The sequence below is a fragment of the Carcharhinus amblyrhynchos genome, chromosome 7 (assembly GCF_965287045.1).
Source record: "Carcharhinus amblyrhynchos chromosome 7, sCarAmb.v2.hapA, whole genome shotgun sequence".
NCBI lineage: Eukaryota > Metazoa > Chordata > Chondrichthyes > Carcharhiniformes > Carcharhinidae > Carcharhinus > Carcharhinus amblyrhynchos.
This window is the reverse complement of record NC_137330.1, coordinates 117,287,926-117,312,153: the sequence shown is the minus strand read 5'-3', so window position 1 is coordinate 117,312,153 and position 24,228 is coordinate 117,287,926. Positions and strand designations below refer to the sequence as shown.

The following is a 24,228-nucleotide window of genomic DNA, read 5'->3' as shown; positions in this document are numbered from 1 at the left end:
GGTTAACACTGCTGCTTCACAGCTGCAGGGACCTGTGTTCGATTCCTGGCTTGGGTCACTGTCTGTGTGGAGTTTGCACATTCTCCTCACGTCTGTGTGGGTTTCCACCAGGTGCTCCGGTTTCCCCCCACAGTCCAAAGATGTGTGGGTTAGGTTGATTGGCCATTCTAAAATTGTCCCTTAGTGTCCTGAGGCGTGTAGGTTAGAAGGATTAGCGCGTAAATGTGTAGGGATATAGGGGTAGGGCCTGGGTGGGATTGTGATTGGTGCAGACTCGATGGGCCAGATTACCTCTTTCTGCACTGCAGGGTTTCTATGATTCTATGACATGGAGTGACGGTAGGATAGGACGAGTGGATGAATAACCATACCCATGGTAAATGAATAAGGTCATGATGTGGAGATGCTGGTGTTGGACTGGGGTAAACACAGTCAGAAGTGGACTCTATCTTGGTAAATGAATAAGGAGCAGGTTCAATCCCAAAGCCACCTGAATCATGGAGCGTCATGAGCTAACAAGGTGCACTTTGAAAATCAGAATAGGTGTCATCGGAGCAGCAAACTCCTCCACCCTCGCCCCCCCACCCCCCAAGGGCAACAGGGTGAAGACTGGGAGGATAATGAAGGTCAACTCAGGTTGATACTCCAGGGAGAAATTTCAGAGGTGGGAAAGTTCCCTTTTGCCTTGCAGAAGGCATGGAGGATCTGAGGACCAGCAATCCATTCCGAGCCAAAGAAATGATCTGAACTGGGGCAAAGAGAAACTTGTGTTGTCTTGAAAATCAAATGGCGTAAGATTGTGAAGGTTAGAAGTCGGCCAATTGGAAAATTGTAACTCATTTGAACAATTCTGGCCTCGTGTTATAAAATTCTGTCTCATCGGATAAATGGGCAGAGGGGGGCACTGGAGAAAGTGCAAACGAGGCTTCATCAGGATGATACCAGAATGAGAGGTAACAACCCTCAGAAAAGGTTGAGGTTAAAGGTTGAGGATATTTTTCTCTGGAGAAAGGAAATCCAAGAACTGACCTGACAGGGTATTCATTAGGGCCAATGTTGAGGTATTCCCACTTAGTGGGGGAAATCAGAAATAGGGGTCATAAATATAATATGGCCACTAATAAGTCCAATAGGGAGCTCAAGCAAGATTTATTCACTCAAAGTGAGAATGTGGAACTCACCACCACAGGAAGTAATTATGAGGTCAGGGAAAGATTTAATTTAGCAGAAACTAACTAAGTACAGGAGGGGAGAAAACGAAATGAAGGCTGTGTTGATCAAGTTAAATTAATTAAGTAGAATGTGAGGAGGATTGTATTATGCACAAACACTGGCATGAATCTGTTAAATTTAGAACCACAGCAGCATACAATTCCTACAGTGCAGAAGGCTGACATTTGGCCCAGCGAGTCTGCACAGATTCTCCGACAGAGGATCATACCCAGGTCCTATCCCCGTGCTCCCAATTATTCCCTCCCCAATCCGTCTAATTTACCCATCTTGGGACACTAAGGGGCAATTTAGCATAGCCAATCCACCTAATCTGCACAACTTTGGAGTGTGAGAAGAAACTGAAGCACCTGGTGGAAACCCAAGCAGACACGGCGAGTATGTGCAGACAGCATACAGACAGTGACCCGAGGCGGGAATTAAACCTGGGTCCCTGGCGCTGCAAGGCAGCAGTGCTAACCATTAAAGCCTGCTTCTCTACTGTAGATTTTACATACATATGCAGGTGGTTACGTGAAAGATTACAGCATTGTCAGCCTTGGTAGTAGCCTGTGTTTAATTTGTTTAACAGGATCTTGGGTCACTGTGATTGTTCACAAGACTTTCACAGGTTGGTGGTGAAATTTCAGTCAGGTATCCAGCCGTGATCCCCAGGACCACCTCACCATCTGCAGCCGGTGAGATGCACTGTCTTCTTTCGCCTGTTCTGCCATTTACTTTTTATAACGATAATACATCAAAAGTCTTGCCTATAACAGAAATTTCCTGTAACTATCACATTGCCCTCCTGTCACACTGATAACTTTAGGGGGCACAGTAGAACAGTGATTAGCACTTCTGCCTCACACTGCCAGGGACCTGGGTTCAATTCCCAGCTTGGGTCACTGTCTGTGTGGAGTTTGCATGTTCTCCCCATGTCTGCATGGGTTTCCTCTGGGTGCTCCGGTTTCCTCCCACAGTCCAAAGATGTGCGGGTTAGGTGCATTGGCCATACTAAATTTGCCCCTTAGTGTCAGAGGGATTAGCAGGGTAAATGCATAGGGTTACAGAAAAATATAGGGCCTGGGTGGGATTGTTGTTAGCGTGGGCTTGATGAGCTGAATGAACTCCTGCACTGCAGGGGTTCTTTGATTTCAGTGTTTCTTCCTGCTGGTTGAGCAGTACCATGGAAAATTGAGCATACTTATTAAATATTGGCCACCATCCTAACCAATAAACTGAAATAAGAAGATCCTTTGCTTTTAAACACACTTTTATTTTGAAATGCTGCAAGAAAGCAGTGACTTTTTCCTGAAGGGAATGATGCAAAGTAAGACATGACAATATGGTGGTTATTGTTCTCAACCAGCAACCCAGAGGTAATGAGTTCAAATCCAACTATGGCAAGTTGTAAATTTAGTAAATCTAGTAATTTACAAGCTGGCACCTGAAAACTGTCTGCCAGAGTTTTAGAGGTGGTTTATTAATGTCTTACAAGGAAAGGAATCTGGCACTCCCGATCTGGTTTGGTCAATTTGTACCTCAATAACCATGCCTCATGGTTAACTTTTCATCTCCATTTAACTGGCATAACCACCGCCCACTGCAAAGACAATTACTATGAATCAAGGAGCAGCCACCCAGTACCAGCCTTTTAAGGGTAGAATGATAGGATCTCTACAGTGCAGAAGGAGACCATTTGGCCTATTAAGCCTATATCGACCACAATCCCACTCAGACCTTATCCGCATAACTCCACATCTTTACCCTGCTAATCCCTTGACACTAAGGGGCAACTTATCATGGCCAGTCAACCAAACCCGCACATCTTTGGAGTGTGGGAGGAAACCGGAGCACCTGGAGGAAACCCACGTAAACAGAGGGAGAATGTGCAAACTCTACACAGTCACCCGAGGCTGGAATTGACCCCGGGCCCCAGGCACAGTGATGCAGCAGTGCTAACTACTGTGTCAAAGTGCCACCCAGGATAGGGTGCCCACTGGGGTTAGAGCCTGGGTAACTCGGAATGGGTAAAACTTGAAGCCTTGTCAGCATCACCCACATTCCAAATAAAGCACAGAAACCCCTTAAGGAACGTTCATCTAGAAACGCTTTTAATGGGCAAAGGAATCTGCATTTAGTAGAAGTTAAAAATAAATGCGTTACTTTGTATAAAGTACATAAATCTCAAGCCCTTCATATTGTTTAAACAAGCATAATAGGAGTTACTATTCTGTGAGATAGATATAGAACATTACAGCAGAGTACAGGCCCTTTGGCCCTCAATGTTGTGCTGAGCTATGTCCAACCCCAAGATCAAGCTATCCCACTCCCTATAATTCTGGAGTGCTCCATGTGCCTATCCAATAACCGCTTGAAAGTTCCTAAAGTGTCCGACCCCACTATCACAGCAGGCAGTCTATTCCACACCCCAACCACTCTCGGAGTGAAGAATCTGCCTCAGACATCCCTCCTATATCTCCCACCATGAAACTTATAGTTATGCCCCGGAGTAGTAGCTACATCCACCCGAGGAAATAGTCTCTGCACGTCCACTCTATGAATTCCTCTCATCATCTTATAAACCTCTATTAAGTCGCCTCTCATTCTCCTCCGCTCCAAAGAGAAAAGCCCCAGCTCCCTCAACCTTTCCTCATAAGACCTACCTTCCAAACCAGGCAGCTTCCTGGTAAATCTCCTCTACACTCTCTCCAATGCTTCCACATCCTTCTTATAGTGAGGTGCCCAGAACTGAACACAATATACCAAATGTGGTCTCACCAACATCCGGTATTGTTGCAGCATAACCCCACGGCTCTTAAACTCAATCCTCCTGTTAATAAACGCTAACACACTATAAGCCTTCTTCACGGCTCTATCCGCGTGAGTGGCACCCTTCAGAGATCTGTGGATAAGAACCCCAAGATCTCTCTGTTCTTCCACATTCCTTAGAACCCTGCCGTTGACCCTGTAAACCGCAGTCAAGTTTGTCCTATCAAAATGAATCACCTCACACTTATCAGGGTTAAACTCCATCTGCCACTTTTCAGCCCAGCTCTGCATCCTATCAGTGTCTCATAATAGATAGGACTGACCCAGATTTTTGCAGTGTACCATGACAGTTAGCATCCACTGCTAAATGAAAGATAGTTGTGGGTAAATTGGCACTGCTGTGCCACCATGGTTCAGTAACTTCCTCTGCCTATATCCATTTGCATCCATACACATTTGTAGTCCTGAGTGGAAATTTTACCTCCTTCTGTATTTGGATATCAGAATACAATTTTTGCTGTAGTCCCCACCCACACAGGGCAAAGCACTCGCCGTAGAGCCTTTTAGCTGCACCTGGCAGGGTTGTCATATGTAGGATGTTGCAACTGTGATGATACGTCGCTTAAGCTCACTGGGAGAATTCAGTGAGAAACCACAATTATTTTGATCAAGCTTTACCCATCCCGAGTTACCCATAGTTGGTGGTGGGTGGCTCCTTCTTGATCTCTAGTCATTGTCTCTGAGGTGGTATTGGAAAACATCAAGTATTTGAGCAGAGGCGCTGAATTAGGAAAATAAGAAATGGCCAGAGTAGGCCATTCAGCCCCTCATGATCGCTTCACCATTCAGTAAGATCATGATTGATCTGATCTCAACAAGCCTCTCCCCCCATCAAGACCCCCCCCCCACCCCACAACCCTGCTGCAATCACCATATCATCTGATTTCCTTAAGTCCAAAATTTTATTGATCTCGGCCTTGAATATGCTCAAATATTGAGCATTCACAGCCTTCTGGAGCAGAGAATTTCAAAGATTCACAACCCTCTGAGTGAAGAAATTTCTTCTCATATTCCAAATGACTGTAACCTCTGGGTCAAGACCCTCCACAGGTACAGTAAGCAATTCGGAAGGCAAGTGGTATGCTGGGCTTTATTGCAACGGAATTAGCTTAAATAAGTCTTGCTGCAATAGTGCTGGGTTTTGGTGAGGCCACACAGAATCTGACAGTGCAGAAGAGGCCCTTTGAGTCTGCACCGACTCATGAAAGGCCCTGACCTGCCCACCTAATCCCATTGCCAGCACTTGACCCATAGCCTTGAATGGTGGCATACTGTGCACTGATTTGGTCTTCACACACAAGGAAGACTATACTTGCCTTATAGGGGGTGCAGTGAACACATACAAGATTAATCCCTGCATCGAGAGTTGTCCTGTGTGGAGAGATTGAGTGGAATCAGCTTGCACGCTCTTGAATGAGAATGATCTCACTGTAACAAAAACAAACTTTGAGCGTGCTTGGCAGGGTGGACACTCCGAGACTTGCATTATGAGGAGGGATGAGGGAAATTTGGGATCTTCGTAAGAACAAAGAAGGTTAAGATCAGGGTATTGAAATCAGAGAGGCTTTGCTGTAGTAAATCAGCTAATGCTATTTCAACTGGCCACTGAGTCGGTGACTTAAGATCATTGCCAAAAATGACAAAGGGAGAATCATCTTTAAAAATGTGGTGCTCCAAGCATAGAATGCCCAACCAGAAATAGTGGAAACAAAGTCTGTGAAAGCTTTCAAATGGGGAAATGATGGCTATTTGAAGAGCTGGAACAGGCACGATGTCTAAATAATCACTTCCTGTGCTGTTTAAAACAAAACATCAAATGGCCTTATGTCACACTCAAAGAGGCATCCTAACTGCAAGTAATACTGTTCCGCTTTACAACTTGACTGCTGCAAATCAAAGTCAGAGACCTTAAACAAGAATCAGAAATGTGATCGCCTTCCATCCTGTGGACGTGCCCGAGTCATCACATCCACCTCCATGAGTGCTTACAAATGGCGGAGTTCTGCCCTGCTGGTGCATGGTGAAGTAGCCAGAGTCAGTCTATAAGTAGAACACCCGAAACTCTGCTCCAGGGATGTTTGCAAATGTGACATGAAAACATGATAATCAGACCTGGGAGTCGCTAGCAGGCGACAGAGCAAAATGTCGCCACGTCCTGTAGGCTGGTATGCAACGCCATGATGAACACTGGATACAGTAGCTTGGCAGCAGACACCAACACTAAACATAAATGAGTCACAAGACACTTTGCGGTGTCATGTGCAACACCTGTGACAGACTGTCCTCCCAAGCCATCAGCAAAGATGCAGCATATAGTCATAAAGTTTTACAGCACAGAAAATCATGTCAGTGCTGGCCATCAACCACCTAGTTATTCTAATCCCATTTTTCAGCACTTGGCCTTATATACTGTGGCATTTTAAGATCAAGGGATCTAAATGTTCCTTAAATATTGTGAAGATTCCTGCCTCTATTACCCTTTCAGTCAGTAAGTTCCAGATTCCCACCATCCTCTTAGTAGAAATGTTTTTTCCTCAAATCCCTTCTAAATTCCTGCCCATAACCTTAACTTGTATTGACCCCTCTACCAAGGGGAAAAGTTTCTTCCTGCCTACCCTATCTCTGTCTCTCATATTTTTCTGCATCTTGATCAATGCACCATCAGCTTTCTCTGCTTGAAGGAAAGCAACGCCAGCCTTTCCAGTCTCTCTTCGTAGCTGAAACGTTCCAGCCCAGGCAACATCCTGGTGAATCTCCTCTGCACCCTTTCTAGTGTAATCACATCCATTCTATACTGTGGTGACCAGAATTATACGCAATACTCTATCTGTTGCCTAACAAGCATTTCATACAGCTCCATCATAACCACCTTGCTCTTATATTCTATGCCTCGGCTATCCCCTATGCCGCCTTAACCAACTTATGTTACTGTCCTGCTGCCTTCAGGGATCTTTGGACATGCACCCCAAGGTCTGCTTGGTCCTCTTTACATACTAGCTTTGTGCTATTCATTGTGTATTCCCTGGCCTTATTAGTCACCCTATCTTTCTTTGCAGTATGCCTTCGTAGGTGGAAGAATGCTGGTTAGCCTGCCAATATGTTTTCAAAATTGAATGTTGAGAATTTGTGCAAAGAGGGAAAGGCAAGGTTGGCAGATGGATAACAACAGCAGCGTCTGCAACTTCCCCACAAGCTGCACACCATTCTGACTTGAAGCTTCCCTCCCTGTTGCTGGGTCACAATCCTAGAACTCCCTCTTTAACAGCACTTTGGGTAAAGCTGCACTCAGTGGACTGCAGCAGTTTAAGAAGGCGGCTCTCTGCCATCTTCTTCAAGGGCAATTAGCGATGAATGAAAAGTAAAGTGTAGAAAAGGTTTATACATTTTATTTAGTCCAAGTGTGTGTACTACATAGCGTCTGTTTTCAGTTGGGTGGGTGTCAAGCAACTCCAACTATTCAACTCTTACAGATTACGACACACTCCCATAGAGGCAGGATGGATTCATGCCAAGAAAGATGCACTTAACCACAGGTCCCCAGTTGTAAAGAAAACGTGATACAGATAAGAATTGCTCCTTTAACTTAATACTGGGTCTTTGGGTGGCATGGTGCCACAGTGGTCAGGGACCCGGGTTCAATTCTGGCCTCGGGTGATTGTGTGGAGTTTGCACGTTCTCCTGTCTCTGTGTGGGTTTCCTCTGGGTGCTCCAGTTTCCTCCCACATTTCAAAGATGTGTGGGTTAGGTGGATTGGCCATGCTAAATTGCCCCTTAGCAGAGTAACTACATGGGGTTAAGGAGATAGAGCTAGGTGGGATTGTTGTTGGTGCAAGCTCAATGGGCCAAATGACCTCCTCCTGCACCTCTTACCCATGTTAAATATCTTCGGATAGGCACAAGCAGCCTGTCTTTGCAATGTCCTCCTAAGTTCTGTGTTGAGATGTACATCAAGACTGGATTCACATAAAACAAGTGAATGTTTTTATTGAGGTGGAAAGGGAAGTTTTTGTAAATATTTAAAGCACGCAGCATGTTTTATACTTGGGAGTTTTCATTGCGACACGCTTACCAATTGTTCTGTTTCAACTTGCAAACCATTTGTAATTTTCCTTTCTTGAAATAAGATGTGGCCAGAGAAAGGAGAGCGCTAGTTAACTTTTTAAACTGAAGCTCTAACGTAGGTACTCCCAGTCTTTTGCTTCGGGATTGACCAGAATTTTTAATGTTTCAGTTTCTAATTTGAGAATCCGGTGGTGGAGAGGTGTGGATTCTGCGAGAGGAGGGGTGTGAAGACGATGAAAAGCTTTTTAAAACCCTGATCCCTGCACCTAGTGCAAAGAATGTTTGAAACCCTTCCCCGCCCCCAGCCCGCATTTTGCCCAGATCAGAAAATAACTTGCTGGGCAAGTTCACCAGCTAAATAAATGTGTCTAATTGATTCAAAAACAGGTGAAACATGCCCTCTAGAGGAAGCTCTTATGGTGTAATTAGGTTTCAAATCGCAGGTCTCTTTGTCAAGAGAGTCGTAGAGAGAGAGTCATAGAGGTTTACAGCATGGAAACAGGCCCTTCGGCCCAACTTGTCCAAGCATGCATTATAGTTCGCTCTGCTTTCGGAATCCAACAAAACAAAAGGGCCTTCTAAGTCTGCTCAGTACGTTTGAGGCTAACATAAACCTTAACTATTGGAAGGGAAAGAAAAGTGTTTGTATAGTCACCAAAACAGAATATGTTGGACAAAGAGGTGACACAGTGGTTAGCACTGCCTCCTCACAGTTCCAGGGACCTGGGTTTGATTCCCGGCCTGGGTCATTGTCTGTGTGGAGTTTGCACGTTCATCCCATGTCCGTTTTCCCGGGTGCTCCAGTTTCCTCCCACAGTCCAAAGATGTGCGGGTTAGGTTGATTGGCCATGTTAAATTGCCTCTTAGTGTCCCGAGATGTGTAGCTTAGAGAGATTAGCGGGGTAAATATGTAGGGTTATGGAGGTCGAGTTTGTTGTCGGTGCAGACTTGATGGGCCGAATGGCTTTCTTCTGCACTATAGGGATTCTATAAAACCAGCAGGTTTGACAGCGTCTGTGGAGAGAGAATAGATTCAGTGTTTTGAGTCAGGATGATCCTTCGAGGTTAGCCTGACCCTTTGGGGCTTCCAGATTTGAAACATTGGTTCTATTCTCGCTCCACAGATGCTGTCAGACCTGCTGAGAGTTTCCAGCATTTTCTGTTTTTGTTTCAGGTTCCAGCATCCGCAGTATTTTGCCTTTATCTTCGTGTTTATACAGCGCCTTTTATATTCTCTGGATATCTCAATGTACTTCACAACCAATGACGTACTTTTAAAATGTAGCCAATATTATAACATAGGGAAATACAGCAAGCAATTTGCATCCAGCCTTGAGATAAATGACAGTCTCTTTCTTTATTAGTGATGTTAGTTGTGGGACAAACATTGTCCAAAGCACTGGGGAAAATTCCCCTGCTCTTTTACATTTACCTGAGGGTCGAATATCTTACTAGGAAGATGTAGTTTACATGGATTTCAGCAAAGCCTTTGACAAGGTCCCACATGGGAGACTTATAAAGAAGGTAAATTCATGTGGGATACAGGGCAAAGTGGATTCAAAATTGGCTCAGTTGTAGGAAACAGTGGGTGAAGACAGAAGGCTGCTTTAGTGACTGGAAGTAAGTGTCCAGTGGCGAACCATAGGGACCTGTGTTGGGCCCCTTATTATTTGTAATTTATATAAACAACATAGGTGACTATGTGTGGGTAGGATTAGTAAGTTTGTAGATGGCACAAAGATTGGCCAGGTGCTTACCAGTGAGACGGAGTGACTTGGGCTACAAGAAAATATAAACGGAATGGTCAGATGGCCAGATAGGTGGCAAATGGAATTTAACCCTGAAAAGTGGGAGGTGATACATTTTGGAAGGAGTAATTTGACAAGGACGTACTCAATGAATGGTAGGACACTAGGAAGTTCTGTGGAATAAAGGAACCTTGGCGTGTTTGTTCACAGATCTTTGAAGGTGGAAGGGCATGTTAGTAGGGTGTTGAAAAAGGCATATGGGACACATGCCTTTATCAATCCAGGCATAGATCACAAAAACAGGGAAGTCATGATGGAGTTGTGTCGAACCTTGGTGAGGTCAAAGCTGGAGTACCGTGTGCAGTTCTGGTCGCCACATTATAGGAGGGAAAACCCTTTGGAGGAACTTCTTCACTCAAAGAGTGGTGAATCTCTGGAATTTTCTGCCCGTTGAAGTGGTGGAGGCTACCTCGCTAAATATATTTAAGTCACGGGTAGATAGGTTTTTGACAGACAAGGGAATTAAGGGTTATGGGGAGAAAGCAGGAAAGTGGAACTGATCCACTTCAGATCAGCCATGATCTTATTGAATGGCGGGGCAGGCTCGAAGAGCTAGATGGCCTACTCCTATTTCTTATGTTCTTATGTTATGTGGTTGCACTGGAGGGGGTGCAGAGGAGATTCACCAGGAGGCTGCCTGGGATGGAACATTTAAGTTATGAAGAGAGGTTGGATAGGGATGGGTTGCTTTCGTTGGAGCAGAGAAGACTGAGGAGTGACCCAATCGAGGTGAACACAATTATGAGTGACATGGACTGAATGGATAGGAAGCAGCTGCTCCCCTTAGTTGAAGGGTCAGTCACGAGGAGACATAAGTTCCAGGTGAAGGGCAGGAGGTTTAGGGGGGATGTGAGGAAAAACTTTTTTACCCAGAGGGTTGTGATGATCTGGAATGTGTTGCCTGAGCAGTTAGTAAAGGCAGGTTGCCTCACATCCTTTAAAAAATATCTGGATGAGCATTTGGCACACCGTAACATTTAAGGCTATAGGCGGATGGGATTAGGTGGGAGTTCAGGTGTTTCTAATGTGACGGAGCAGACTTGATGGTCCGAAGGGCCAGTTCTGCGCTGTGTAATTCTATGATTTGAAGATGGTACCACTGGTAGTGCAGTCCTCCCTCAGTACTACAAATTGTCCTGGATTACATGCTCAATTCACATCATAGGACTGCACAGGATGGGCAATAAATGTTGGTCTAGCCGGTGTTACGTCCAGCTGCAGGTGAGATTCTCCAAAAGTTGTTGATCAGGGCGAGACCCCTTGATTTGTCATTGTCCGACTGGGATACTCCCAAATTGTTACAAACCTGGGAGAGGACAGATGACTGCGTTCGTGATTTATTCAACCCGGCTTCTGCTGGTAGAACAAAGTTTAATCTAACAAACTTTCCTTTCCCTTGGATAACTTTTCCAGACCTAGTAATTATGCTTAAAAAGAAACTGATTAAACAGGCTTAAGATAGATCAAGTTTATTAACTACTAAAAGTGGAAGAAGAAATGGTACACACATGCATTTATATTCAGATGGATTGGAAGAAAGAATTGAGTCCAATAGTAAGTAAATACAATAAACAGAGAACAAAGAAAATTACAGCACAGGAACAGGCCCTTCGGCGCTCCAAGCCTGCACTGACCATACTGCTTGACTGAACTAAAACCCCTATCCTTCTGGGGACCATATCGCTCTATTCCCATCCTACTCATGTATTTGTTCAGACACCCCTTAAAAATCATATCTGCTTCCACTACCTCCCCTGGCAGCGAGTTCCAGGTACTCACCACCTTCAGTGTTTTAAAAAAAACTTGCCTCGTACATCTGCTTTAAACCTTGCCCCTCGCACCTTAAACGTATACCCTCAGTAATTGATTCTTCCACCCTAGGAAAAAGCTTCTGACTACCTACTCTGTCCATGCCCCTCATAATCTTAAATAAAAAATGTTACGGAATAGGCTTTGATCGCGAGGAGTAGATAATGAAGCATTATGGCTGTTACTGAGTACAGTTGATTTATACTGTCAGATAGTTGATTCTTCAATTCAGGTGGCTTGGTCGAGATATTTCGCTTTCTTTTTCCAGCTGTGATCCTCTTCCAATTTCCACAGTCAGAAAGAGAGTTTTTAGATATTCGTGCAAACACAGTTTCTGATACTGAGTGTCACATCTTCCCTATGGAAATCCTCCAGCCACTTTTCCTCACAGCACACACACAAAGCCCGACCAACAGAGCAAATGCAAGCAGGTAGTTAGGCAAATAGGACAGCATGCAAGTATTTTTTTTAACCCTTCTTTATGTATTCGAACTGGACTTAGAATCCACTAGTCGGTCGAGGGAGACTATTTTGCCCAGGTCTCTTAGATTATGGCCATTATGTTCCTGTGTTTTTACTGAAAATAGGGATGAGTCGTTGGATGTTTTTGGAAGTAGTTTGTCTGGAAACACAGGGAGGTGTTCCTTTGTTCCTGAGAGAAACCCCTGCAGTCATTCCTGTCAGTAGCTAACCAAGCATTCTCAGCCATCTTCAGTAGTTCGTGTCCATTATAAAATATAATTAAAACTCAGGTCTTTTAATAGTCCCATATTTCTGTGTATAATGTCACAGCTTTTTTCCAGGGCCCCAGGTTCGAGTCCCGGTTTGGGGGTGACTGTCTGTGTGGAGTTTGCATGTTCTCCCCATGTCTGCATGGGTTTTCTCCGGGTGCTTGGGTTCCTTACACAGTACGTAGTTGTGCGGGTTAGGTGGATTGGCCATGCTCAGTTGCTCCTTAGTGTCAGGTGGACTAGCTAGAATAAATCCATGGGATTATGGGGATAGGCCTGTGGTCAGTGCAGACTCGATGGGCCGAATGACTGTCTTCTGCAATGTAGGATTCTATGATTCTTTCCATTACTATAACACCAGCAACTTGAAATTTTTGGAATTCTCTATCCCAGAGACTGAGTAAGTTCAATCGCTGGAAGTATTCAGGACTGAGATTGATAGATTTTTGGGCACTAAGGGAATCTAATAATGCAGAAATAGGTGGGTAAGTGGAGTTGAAGTAGAAAGTCAACTATGATTTTATTGAGTGGCAAAACAGGCTTGAGGGCTGAATGGCCTACTCTAGTTATCACTTCTCTTTTCTTAAAAGGTCTGATCATCTGACTTTGAGGTGACAGTGTTATTGGCTGAACTATCGCTGACATACAGAAATGTTTGAGAAGGTTGAAAGAGTGACACAAGGCAATGGAGCAGCCAATTGCCAATATAATAAAAATAATGAGGGGAAGAAATTGGGGGAAGGGACATGCCAAACAGATCACTGAGATGATCCCTGTGACCTTTCAGAGTAGATCTCAAAGAATCATCTGAACTTTCTGTTGTAGAAAGTTCTCCCCACCATCTCTTCCAAATATAACCAAGAGATTGTTTAACAATTAAATTTCAGTGGTTTAGGGAGCAAGAAAGATTTGGGTTTGCGGGTGAGTTGGGGGGTGGGGGTAGTGTACTTGTCAGAAATCTTTGAGCTGTTATCTGGAAACAGAAAATAGGAGCAGGAGTAGGCCATTCCGTCCTTTGAGCCTACTCTTATTTATTATGATCATAGCTAATCATCCAACCTATTCCACCCTTCATGTCCTTTGATTCATTTAGCCCCAAGGGTTGTATCTAACTCCTTCTTGAAAACATACAATGTTTTGACCTCAACTGCTTTCAGTGATAGAGCATTCCACAGGCTCACCACTTTCTGGGATATAAAGACTACTTGCACCATGAAATACTGTGTGAAAATGCTTTCACAATGACTATATTCAATAAAGCACCAGTGGAGCTCTGTCTTCATTCATTTTCTGCCTCATGCTAGAGGGCTACTTCTGTGTTTATGTAATGTTTTTTTAAAAAAAGTACATATTTTCAGCTAAACCCTTGCTTTTTCGATCAGTTAAGTTGTATTTGGCTGCCTGTTACCCAAAGCTTGAGAGACCGATTTGTCTACTGCATGTCTGACCTCACATTTCGCCAGTTTCTCCAACCGCAGATGTTAATTTGATTCCTATGATCATCCTTTCTAAAGTAGCTGATTTGAAAACCTCCCCAGTTGAACATGAGCATTGTAGAAGAATAGGATTTCTGGTAGAATCCCTCCAGTGCAGAAGGAGGCCATTCAACCCATCGGGTCTGTAATGACTGACCTAACGCAGCATCTCACCCAGGTCCTATTCCCATTAGCCCACACATTTACCCCACCAATCCCCCCACTTTGCACATCATGGGACAGACACTCAGTGACAGGTTAGCATGACCAATTTGTTTATTCATTTCTTCCTCCTTGGGATGTAGGCATTGCTGACTGGGCCAGCATTTATTGCCTATTCCTGAGGGCATTTAATAGTTAATTATATTGTTGTGGCTCTGGAGTCACATGTAGGCCAGACCAGGTAAGGATGGCAGATTTCCTTCCCTAAAGGCCATTAGTGAACCAGCTGGGTTTTTGCAACAATTGACTTTGGTTTCATAGCCATCATGAAACTTATAATTCCAGATTTTCATTGAATTCAAATTTCACCATCTGCCGTGGTGGGATTTGAACACTGGGCTCTGGATTACTAGTCCAGTGACAATACCGCTACACTACTATCCATCTAACCTGTACATCTTTGGACTGTGGGAGGAAACTGGAGCACCTAAGACAAACCCATATGGACGCGGGGAGAACACGTAAACTTCACGTAGTCACCCAAGGCTGGAATTGAATCCGTGTCTCTGGTACTGTGAGGCAGCAGAGATATGCGCTGTGAGGCATTAGTGCTAACTACTGTGCAGCTGTGCTGCCTTCGTGATGCATCTGCTATGGCTCAATCAGTAGCGCTCGGACCCAGAATAAACTGATTGAGAGACTTGAGGAGAAAAAAATCTCAGCTGACACACCAGTGCAGCATGGAGGGGGGAAGGCCAGCACTGCCGGAGGTGCTGATGTGTCAAACGGAGGCATTGTGTCTTGTTTGATAATGTAAAAGACTCCACAGCAGTATTTCGAAGAAGAGTTTGAGAGGACGCCTCTGGTGCATATCCCTCAACCAGCATCACTTAATCCAGTTATTCATTGCTTACTGTGCACTAGTTAGTGACAGCACTTCCTACATTATAGCTTCAAAAAACTTAATTGGCTGTACGGGATGTCCGAAGGTCATACAAGATGGTTTTGCAGTCTAAGTCCATCTATTTTGCTCCATATCATATATTACCACACCAACCCTAATTCCTCAACACTCTTCCGTTTTGTAACCACAAATTAATTTATGTTCTATGCAAGTCAAATCAGCCATTCTCTGTATCTTCTAATTGCTGTATGTGAGCGTGACGCTCAAAGTGTTACATTTTCAGAGTCTTTAGTTTGTGTGCGTATGTGTGTTTTGGTGTAATACAAAAGCTAACTGCTGTGGTATTGCCAGTGACTTCGGCAGGGGGAAGAGCACTCGGTGAGCAAGATTCAAACTGTGATCACCCAAACTATGATAAAAGTTAGCTTGAGAATCAATTGTCCCTGTTGCTGAAATGATTGTTTTCTAGAAGAGGGAGAAGCTAGCAGGAGTGTTTGTATATGTTGGTGGCTGGTTTTGAGTTTTGTGTGTGTGGGAACTTTACTAGTATATGAACATTTAACTGTTACATCTATAAAAGACAGCTGCTGCTATAGTTACCAGTGTGTCACTAATTGCTTTTTTTTTAGGCTTGTTGCCAGACCACAAACCTGCCCTGCCAGAAGGTCATGTTCCAAAAAAACAGAAGCCCCACTTAAACAGGTAAGTGTTTTTATTTGATGTGAAAAAAAAGGATTGCTTAGGTTAAAAGAAAGCACAAAAAACAACATTGTCAAGACCTGTGGAATTCTCTTACTGAGCAATGGTTGCGGGCTGTGGATGGAAACAAACCATATTCCTTAGGAAACCTAAACGCTACAGTGCTCTGTCTCTGCAACAAGTCCATTAAAAAACTATTGGACCTTTCAGTAAATGGCGTTTAGGTGCATTTTGCCACAAGACAGCAGAACCAGGATGCTGATGGTGGTCTGAATGTTTTAATCATTGGGCTGCGGAACCAGGATACTAGACTGGCTGCATGGTGGCACGGTGGTTGGCACTGCTGCCTCACAGCGCCAGGGATCCAGGTTCAATTCTGGCCTTGGGTCACTGTCTGTGTGGAGTCTGCACGTTCTCCCTGTGTCTGCTTGTGTTTCCTCTGGGTGCTCTGGTTTCCTCCCACAGTCCAAAAATGTGGATTGGCCAAGCTAAATTGACCCTCAGTCTCATGGAGACTAACCGGGGGTTACTGGGATAGAGCCTGGTTGGGATTGTTGTTGATACAGTCTCGATGGGCCACATGGCTTCCAGTGTAGGGATTCTATGACTGTAAATGGTCAAAATCCTGCAGTTTCCACCCTGGCGGTATTGTGGATCAACTCACAGCACATAGTCTGCAGAGATTCAAGAAGGCAGATCACCACCACTTTCCCAAGGGCAACTAGGGATGAGCAATAAATGCTGGCCCAGCCAGTGACGCCCATGTCCCACAAGGAATAAAAAATGGTAGTCTTCATGGAACAAAGAAAATTACAGCACAGGAACAGGCCCTTCGGCCCTCCAAGCCTGCACCGACCATGCTGTCTGACTTAACTAAAACCCCCTACGCTTACAGGGACCATATGCCTCTATTCCCATCTCATTCATGTACTTGTCAAGATGCCCCTTAAAAGTCACTATTGTATCTGCTTTCACTACCTCCCCCGGCAACGAGTTCCCGACACCCACCACTCGCTGTGTAAAAAATCTGCCTTGTTTATCTCCTTTAAAACTTGCCCCTTGCACTTTAAATCTATGCCCCCAGTAATTTACTCTTTCATTCTGGGAAAAGGCTTCTGACTATCCACTCTGTCCATGCCTGTCATAATCTTGTAGACTTCTATCAGGTATCCCCTCAATCTCTGACGCTACAGTGAGAACAAACCAAGTTTCTCCAACTTCTCCTCATAGCTAATGCTCTCCATACCAGGTATCACCCTGGTAAATCTTTTCTGTACCCTCTCCAAAGCCTCCATATCCTTCTGGTGGTGTGGCAACCAGAATTGAACACTAATGCCAAGTACGGACTCATTAACGTTCTATAAAGCAACAACATGACTTGCCAATTTTTAAATACAGTACCCTGGCCGATGAAGACAAGCATGCTGTATGCCTTCTTGACCACTTTCTCCACCTGCGTTGTCACTTTGTGATCTGTGTACCTGAACACCCAGATCCCTTTGCCTATCAATACTTCAAAAGGTTTCTGCCATTTACTGTACATTTCCTTTCTGTATTAGACCTTCCAAAATGCATTACCTCACATTTGTCCAGATTAAACTCCATCTGTGATCTCTCCACCCAAGTCTCCAACTGATCTATATCCTGCTGTATCCTCTGATGGTCCTCATCGCTATCTGCAAATCCATCAACCATTTGTGTCATCCTCAAACTTACTAATCAATCCAGTTACATCTTCCTCAATCATTTATATATATTACAAACAGCAAAGGTCCCAGCACTGATCCCTGAGGAACACCACTTGTCACAGCCCTCCATTCAGAAACACACCCTTCCACTGCTACTCTCTTTCTTCTTTGACCGAGCCAATTTTGTATCCATCTTACCAGCACACCTCTGACGCTGCACCTCTGATCCCATGCGACTTCACCTTCTGCATCAGTCTGCCATGAGGGACCTTGTCAAAGGCCTTACCGAAGTCTATGTAGACAACACCCACTGCCCTACCCTCATCAATCATCTTCGTCACTTCCTCGAAAAACTTGATCAAGTTCATGAGACATAACCTCCCCTTCACAAAACCATGTTGCCTGTCACTAATACACCCACTTATTTCCAAGTGGGAATAAATCCTGTCTCGAAGGATCCTCTTCAATAATTTCCCTACCACTGATATAAGACTCACCGACCTGTAATTACCTAGATTATTCTTGCTACCCTTCTTAAACAAAGGAACGACTTTGCCTATTCTCCAATCCTCTGTGACCTCCCCTGTAGCCAGTAAGGATACAAAGATTTCTCTCAGGGCCACAGCAATTTCCTCTCTTGTCTCTCTCAGTATTCTGGGGTATGTCGCATCAGGCCCTGGAGACTTGTTTACTTTGATGTTTCTCAAGAACCCCAATACTTCCTTTTTGATCTCAACATGACTCAAACTATCTACACATCCTTTCCCAGACTCATCATCCATCAAGTCCTTCTCTTTGGTGAATACTGACACAAGTACTCATTTAATACCTCACCCATTTTCTCTGGCTCCACACATAGATTCCCTCCCTTATCCTTGAGTGGGTTAACCCTGTCCCTGGCTACCCTCTTGCTCTTTATATATGTGTAAAAAGCCTTGGGATTTTCCTTAATCCTGCTGGCCAATACTTTTTCATGACCCCTTTTAGCTCTTCTTACTCCTTGATTCAGTTTCTTTCTACTTTCCTTGTATTTCACACTTGCTTCATGTGTTCCCAGCCTCCTAGCTTTGACAAATGTTTCCTTTTTCTCTTTGACTAGGCTCACAATATTTCTTAGCTTGAACCTCACCTGGAGTTCTGCTCCCAGTCCTGGGCTCCACACTTGAGGAAAAATGTGGAAGCATTTGAGAGAGTACAGAGGAGCTCCACAAGAATGACTCCAGGAATAAAGAACTGTAGCTACGGGGATAAATTGGAGAGGCTGCGACTGTTTTTCTTGGAGAAACAAAGGCTAGGATGAATCATGATGGGGGTTTTCAAGATCATGAGGGGTACGGGCAAGGTAGATAGTGAGAAACTATTCCCACTCAAGATAGCATCAAGAAGAGAGGGCACAGATTCAAAATCATTGGTAAATGGAGTAAGAGTGATGTGAGGAAAGATTATTTTACTCAAAGGGTGGTTGAAGCCTGGGACAAACTTCCTGAGACTGTGGTGGAGGCAGGTTCTGGAGGTATTTAAAAGGGAATTGGATATCTGAAAAGAAAGAAAGTGCAAGGGTGCAGGAATAAGGTAGAGGAATGGTACTGGCTGGAATGCTCTTTCAGAGATCCAGTGCAGACTTGATGGACTGAATGGCCTCCTTCTCCATTGTGACACCGTGGAACCAAGAAACTGGACAGTAAATGGCAGCCTGACTGCTTTAACCAACAGGTTGTAGGACTATGAGTATTGACGTGTTTGAAATGTGGAATTTGTTACCACATAAAGTAGTTGAGGGAAATAACACAGATGCCTCTAAGGGAAAGAGCAAAGAAAATTATAACACGTGAACAAGCCCTATGGTCCTCCAAACCTGCACTGACCACGCTGCCCGACTGAACTAGCATGAACTAGCACTGAATCAGCAAGCTAGCTAAGTGCACATGGGAGAAAGGAACACACAGATCAGGCAAGATAAATCTGAGGAGGGGGGAGCTGATGTGGAGCACTAACACTGGTGTAGATCAGCTTGACCAAGTATGAGATAAATGCTGGCTTGTTCTAACTCATAGAATCACAGAATCCTACAGTGCAGAAGAAGGCCATTTGGCCCACGGAGTCTGCACTGACCACAATCTCACCCAGGCCTTATCCCCATAACCCCACCACCCCATGTATTTACCCTGCTAGTCTCCTTGACTCTAAGGGTCAATTTAGCATGGCCAATCCACCTGACCTTCACAACTTCAGACTATGAGAGGAAACTGGAGCGCCCGGAGGAAACACATGCAGACACGGGGAGAATGTGCAAACTCCACACAGACAGTGACCCGAAGCTGTAATTGAATGCGGGTGCCTGGCACTGTGAGGCAGCAGTGCTAACCATTGTGCCACCGTGCTGCCCCTGACATGAGAAAAGCAGTATTATATATTAGCAGCGCTTCTGTTTTGCTGATATTTTACCTCCAGTTTAGTATAACTGGTAGGGTATTGGAGATATTGGACAGTTAATGCAGTAATCATAGAACATAGAACACTACGGCACAAACAGGCCCTTCGGCCCACGAGTTGCACCGATCACATCAATACCTACCAATCCATAGACCTATCTATAACCCCCAATCCCATTAAATCCCATATCCTCATCCAGAAGTCTTTTAAAAGACCCCAGCGAGTTCGCCTCCACCACCACTGACGGCAGCCGATTCCATTCACTCACCACCCTCTGAGTGAAAAACTTACCCCTAACATCACTTCTGTACTTGCCTCCCCGCACCTTAAATCTGTGTCCTCTCGTAGCGACCATTTCAACCCGGGGAAATAGCCTCTGAGAATCCACACTATCTATTCCTCTCAACATTTTATAAACCTCTATCAGGTCGCCTCTCAACCTTCGTCTCTCCAGGGAGAAGAGTCCCAGCTCCCTCAACCTAACTTCATAAGGCATGCCTCCCAATCCAGGCAACATCCTTGTAAATCTCCTCTGTACCCTTTCAATAGCTTCTACGTCCTTCCTATAGTGAGGCGACCAGAACTGTGCACAGTACTCCAAGTGAGGCCTGATAAGAGTCTTATAAAGTTGCAGCATTATCTCCCGATTCCCAAACTCAATCCCTCAATTAATGAAGGCCAGTACACCATACGCCTTCTTGACCACATCCTCCACCTGCGAGGCCGATTTAAGAGTCCTGTGGACCCGGACCCCAAGATCCTTCTGCTCTTCAACACTGCTAAGACTCCTGCCCTTGATAGTGTACTCGTTCATCCCATTGGTCCTGCCAAAATGGACGACTACACATTTATCCGCGTTGAAGTCCATCTGCCACTTCTCCGCCCAGTCCTGCATCCTATTTATGTCCTGCTGCAACTTCTGACATCCTTCCAGACCATCCACAACACCACTGACCTTCATGTCATCGGCGAACTTACTAACCCATCCCTCCACTTCCTCATCCAGGTCATTTATGAAAATGACAAACAGCAAGGGTCCTAGAACAGATCCCTGGGGCACTCCACTGGTGACCGACCTCCATGCAGAAAAAGACCCATCCACAACCACTCTCTGCCTTCTGCAGGCAAGCCAGTTCTGGATCCACAAGGCCAAAGCCCCTTGGATCCCATGCCCTCTCACCTTCTCAAGAAGTCTTGCATGGGGGACCTTATCAAACGCCTTGCTGAAGTCCATGTACACCACATCCACTGCACTTCCTTCGTCAATGTGTTCAGTCACATTTTCGAAGAACTCAACTAGGCTCGTAAGGCACGACCTGCCCTTGAGAAAACCATGCTGACTATTTCTGATCATGCCAAACCTCTCTATATGCTCGCAAATCCTGTCCCTCAGAAGCCTCTCCATCAGCTTACCAACCACTGAGGTCAGACTCGCCGGTCGGTAATTTCCCGGGCAACCTCTGTTCCCTTTCTTGAAAATAGGAACCACATCCGCAATCCGCCGGAACCTCTCCCGTCTCCATTGATGACGCAAAGATCATCACCAGGGGCTCTGCAATCACCTCCCTCACCTCCCACAGTATCCTGGGGTACATCCCATCTGGTCCCGGTGACTTATCTATCTTGATAGAATTCAAAAGTTCTAACACACCCTCTTCCTTAATATCCACATACTCAATCTTTTCCATTTAAGAACATAAGAACATAAGAAATAGGAGCAGGAGTAGGCCATCTGGCCCTTCGAGCCTGCCCCGCCATTCAATAAGATCATGGCTGATCTGTCGTGGCTCAGTTCCACTTTCCCGCCCTCTCCCCATAACCCTTAATCCCCTCTCTTATCAAAAACCCATCAACCCGCTTCTTAAAAATATTTAGCGAGGCAGCCTCCACCACTTCAACGGGCAGAGAATTCCAGAGATTCACCACCCTTTGAGTGAAGAAGTTCCTCCTCAACTCCGTTCTGAACTGCCCCCCCTTTATCTTGAGGCTGTGCCCCCTAGTCCTACTGTCTTTTTTGAGCGGGAAGAGTCTTTCCACCTCTATCCTATCCATCCCATTCATCATCTTATACGTCTCAATGAGATCTCCCCTCATTCTTCTAAACTCTAACGAGTACAAGCCTAGTTTATTCAGCCTCTCCTCATAGCTCAACCCCCTCAACTCCGGTATCAGCCTAGTAAACCTCCTCTGCACTCCCTCCAAGGCCAAAATATCCTTGCGCAGGTGCGGCGCCCAAAACTGCACACAGTACTCCAGCTGCGGCCTCACCAATGCCCTATACAGCTGCAGCAAGACCTCCCTACTTTTATATTCAATCCCCCTCGCTATGAAGGCCAGCATCCCATTCGCCTTCCTGACCACCTGCTGCACCTGCAGGCTGGGTTTTTGCGACTCATGCACAAGGACCCCGAGGTCCCTCTGCACCGTCGCCTGCTGCAGTTTTTCGCCACGTAAGTAATAGTCCTTCCTACCATTCTTCCTACCAAAGTGGACCACCTCACACTTGCCAACATTAAATTCCATTTGCCATTTCCTGGCCCATTCGCCCAGCCTATCTAGATCCTTCTGCAGACTCTCCACACCCTCCGCACAATTTGCCTTTCCCCCAATCTTGGTGTCATCAGCAAATTTCGACACCCTACACTCGGTTCCCTCCTCCAGATCATCTATATAAATGGTAAATAGCTGAGGCCCCAGCACCGACCCCTGGGGCACCCCACTAGTCACCAACCGCCAATCCGAATAGCACCCATTGACCCCCACTCTCTGCCTCCTATTTGACAACCTTGCTGCAAACCTGTAGCAAAATCTCCCAGATCAGTTTCCACCGTGAATACTGAGGCAAAGTACTCATTAAGCACCTCTGCCATTTCTTCTGGTTCCACACAGACCTTTCCCCCTTCACCTTTTATGGGTCCTATCCCTTCTCTTCTCATTCTTTTACTTTCCACATATTTATAGAAGGCCTTGGGATTCTCCTTAATCTTAGCCGCCAAGGCCTTCTCATGACCCCTTCTGGCTCTCCTAATTTCCCTTTTAAGCTCCTTTCTACAATCCTTATACTCCTCAAGATCCTTAACATCTCCTAGCTCCCTGAACCTTTTGTACACCTTCCTTTTCCTCCTGACTAGGTTCACCACAGCCTTTGTGCACCACGGTTCCCGCGACCTACCAAAACCTCCTTGTCTCATCGGAACGTTGTCGTGCAGAGCTCCAGACAAACATTCCTTGAATATCCGCCACCTTCCTTCGGTACTTTTCCCCAAGAACGCCTCCTTCCAGTTTATTTGTCCAATTAACTTCCTGACGTCTTCGTATTTCCCCTTACTCCAGACAAACACCTTCCTAGCCTGCCTGATCCTATCTTGTTCCAATGCAATTGCGAAGGAGATAGAATTATGATCACCATTCCCAAGATGCTCTCCTACCGAGAGATCCGTCACCTGTGCTGGTTCATTCGCCAGTACCAGGTCAAGTACAGCCTCTCCTCTCGTAGGCTTATCCACATACTGTGTCAGGAAACCTTCCTGAACACACCTAACAAACTCCTCCCCATCCAAACCCCTTACCCTTGGGATATTCCAATCGATGTTTGGGAAATTGAAGTCTCCCATTACGACAACTCTGTTATTACTACATCTCTCTAGAATCTGTTTCCCTATCTGCACCTCAACTTCCCTGTCACTATTGGGCGGCCTATAGAAAACACCTAGCAAAGTTTTCGACCCTTTGCTGTTCCTAACTTCCACCCACAGAGACTCTGTAGATAGTCCCTCCACGGCATCCTCCTTCTCTGCAGCCATGACACTGTCCCTGATCAACAGAGCCACTCCACCACCTCTTTTGCCTCCCTCCCTGTCCTTCCTGAAGCATCTGAATCCTGGCACCTGAAGTACCCAGTCCTGTCCCTGAGACATCCAAGTCTCCATAATGGCCACCACATCACATTCCCAAGCAGCAATCCACGCCTTAAGCTCATCTACCTTATTTACTACCCTCCTGGCGTTAAAATAGATACACTTCAGCCCCTCAGTCTGGGCATTTCCCTTCTCCACCCCCTGTCTAACCTCCCTCTCATACTGCCTGCAGTCCTTCCCTACCTGGGAGCTAACTTTCTCAGTCCCAGTCTCCCCATCACAATTCCCTCCCCCCATTCTTTCTAGTTTAAAGTCCCCCCAGTAGCCTGTTTGTAATCTGTGTGCTTGTCTCTGGAGGAACTTTCTGCTTTTTTAATGCTTGAATTCTTCGATTGAACCACAAAATGTATTTTAGCCTCTGAAGGAAAAGCACAGCAGAAGGAAGTATACCCAGGTGTTTTGGATGGCTACCCAAGTCAAATGGACACTTCTGGAGGATACCAGCCCTCAGGGATATTAATGCGTGCTGCTTTCGTCACCTTATCTCCCCACATATTTT

The 24,228-nt window shown here is 45.3% G+C and overlaps 1 protein-coding gene across 1 annotated transcript in view; it reads left to right on the top strand.

Moving 5' to 3' along the window:
- mrps18a (mitochondrial ribosomal protein S18A) overlaps positions 1 to 24,228 on the top strand; it is an 81,659-nt gene that overhangs the window by 26,405 nt on the left and 31,026 nt on the right. The window contains exon 5 of the mRNA XM_080193010.1: positions 15,622 to 15,694. Within this exon, the coding sequence (XP_080049136.1) occupies positions 15,622 to 15,694 (73 nt within the window). The remainder of the gene's footprint in view (positions 1 to 15,621; positions 15,695 to 24,228) is intronic.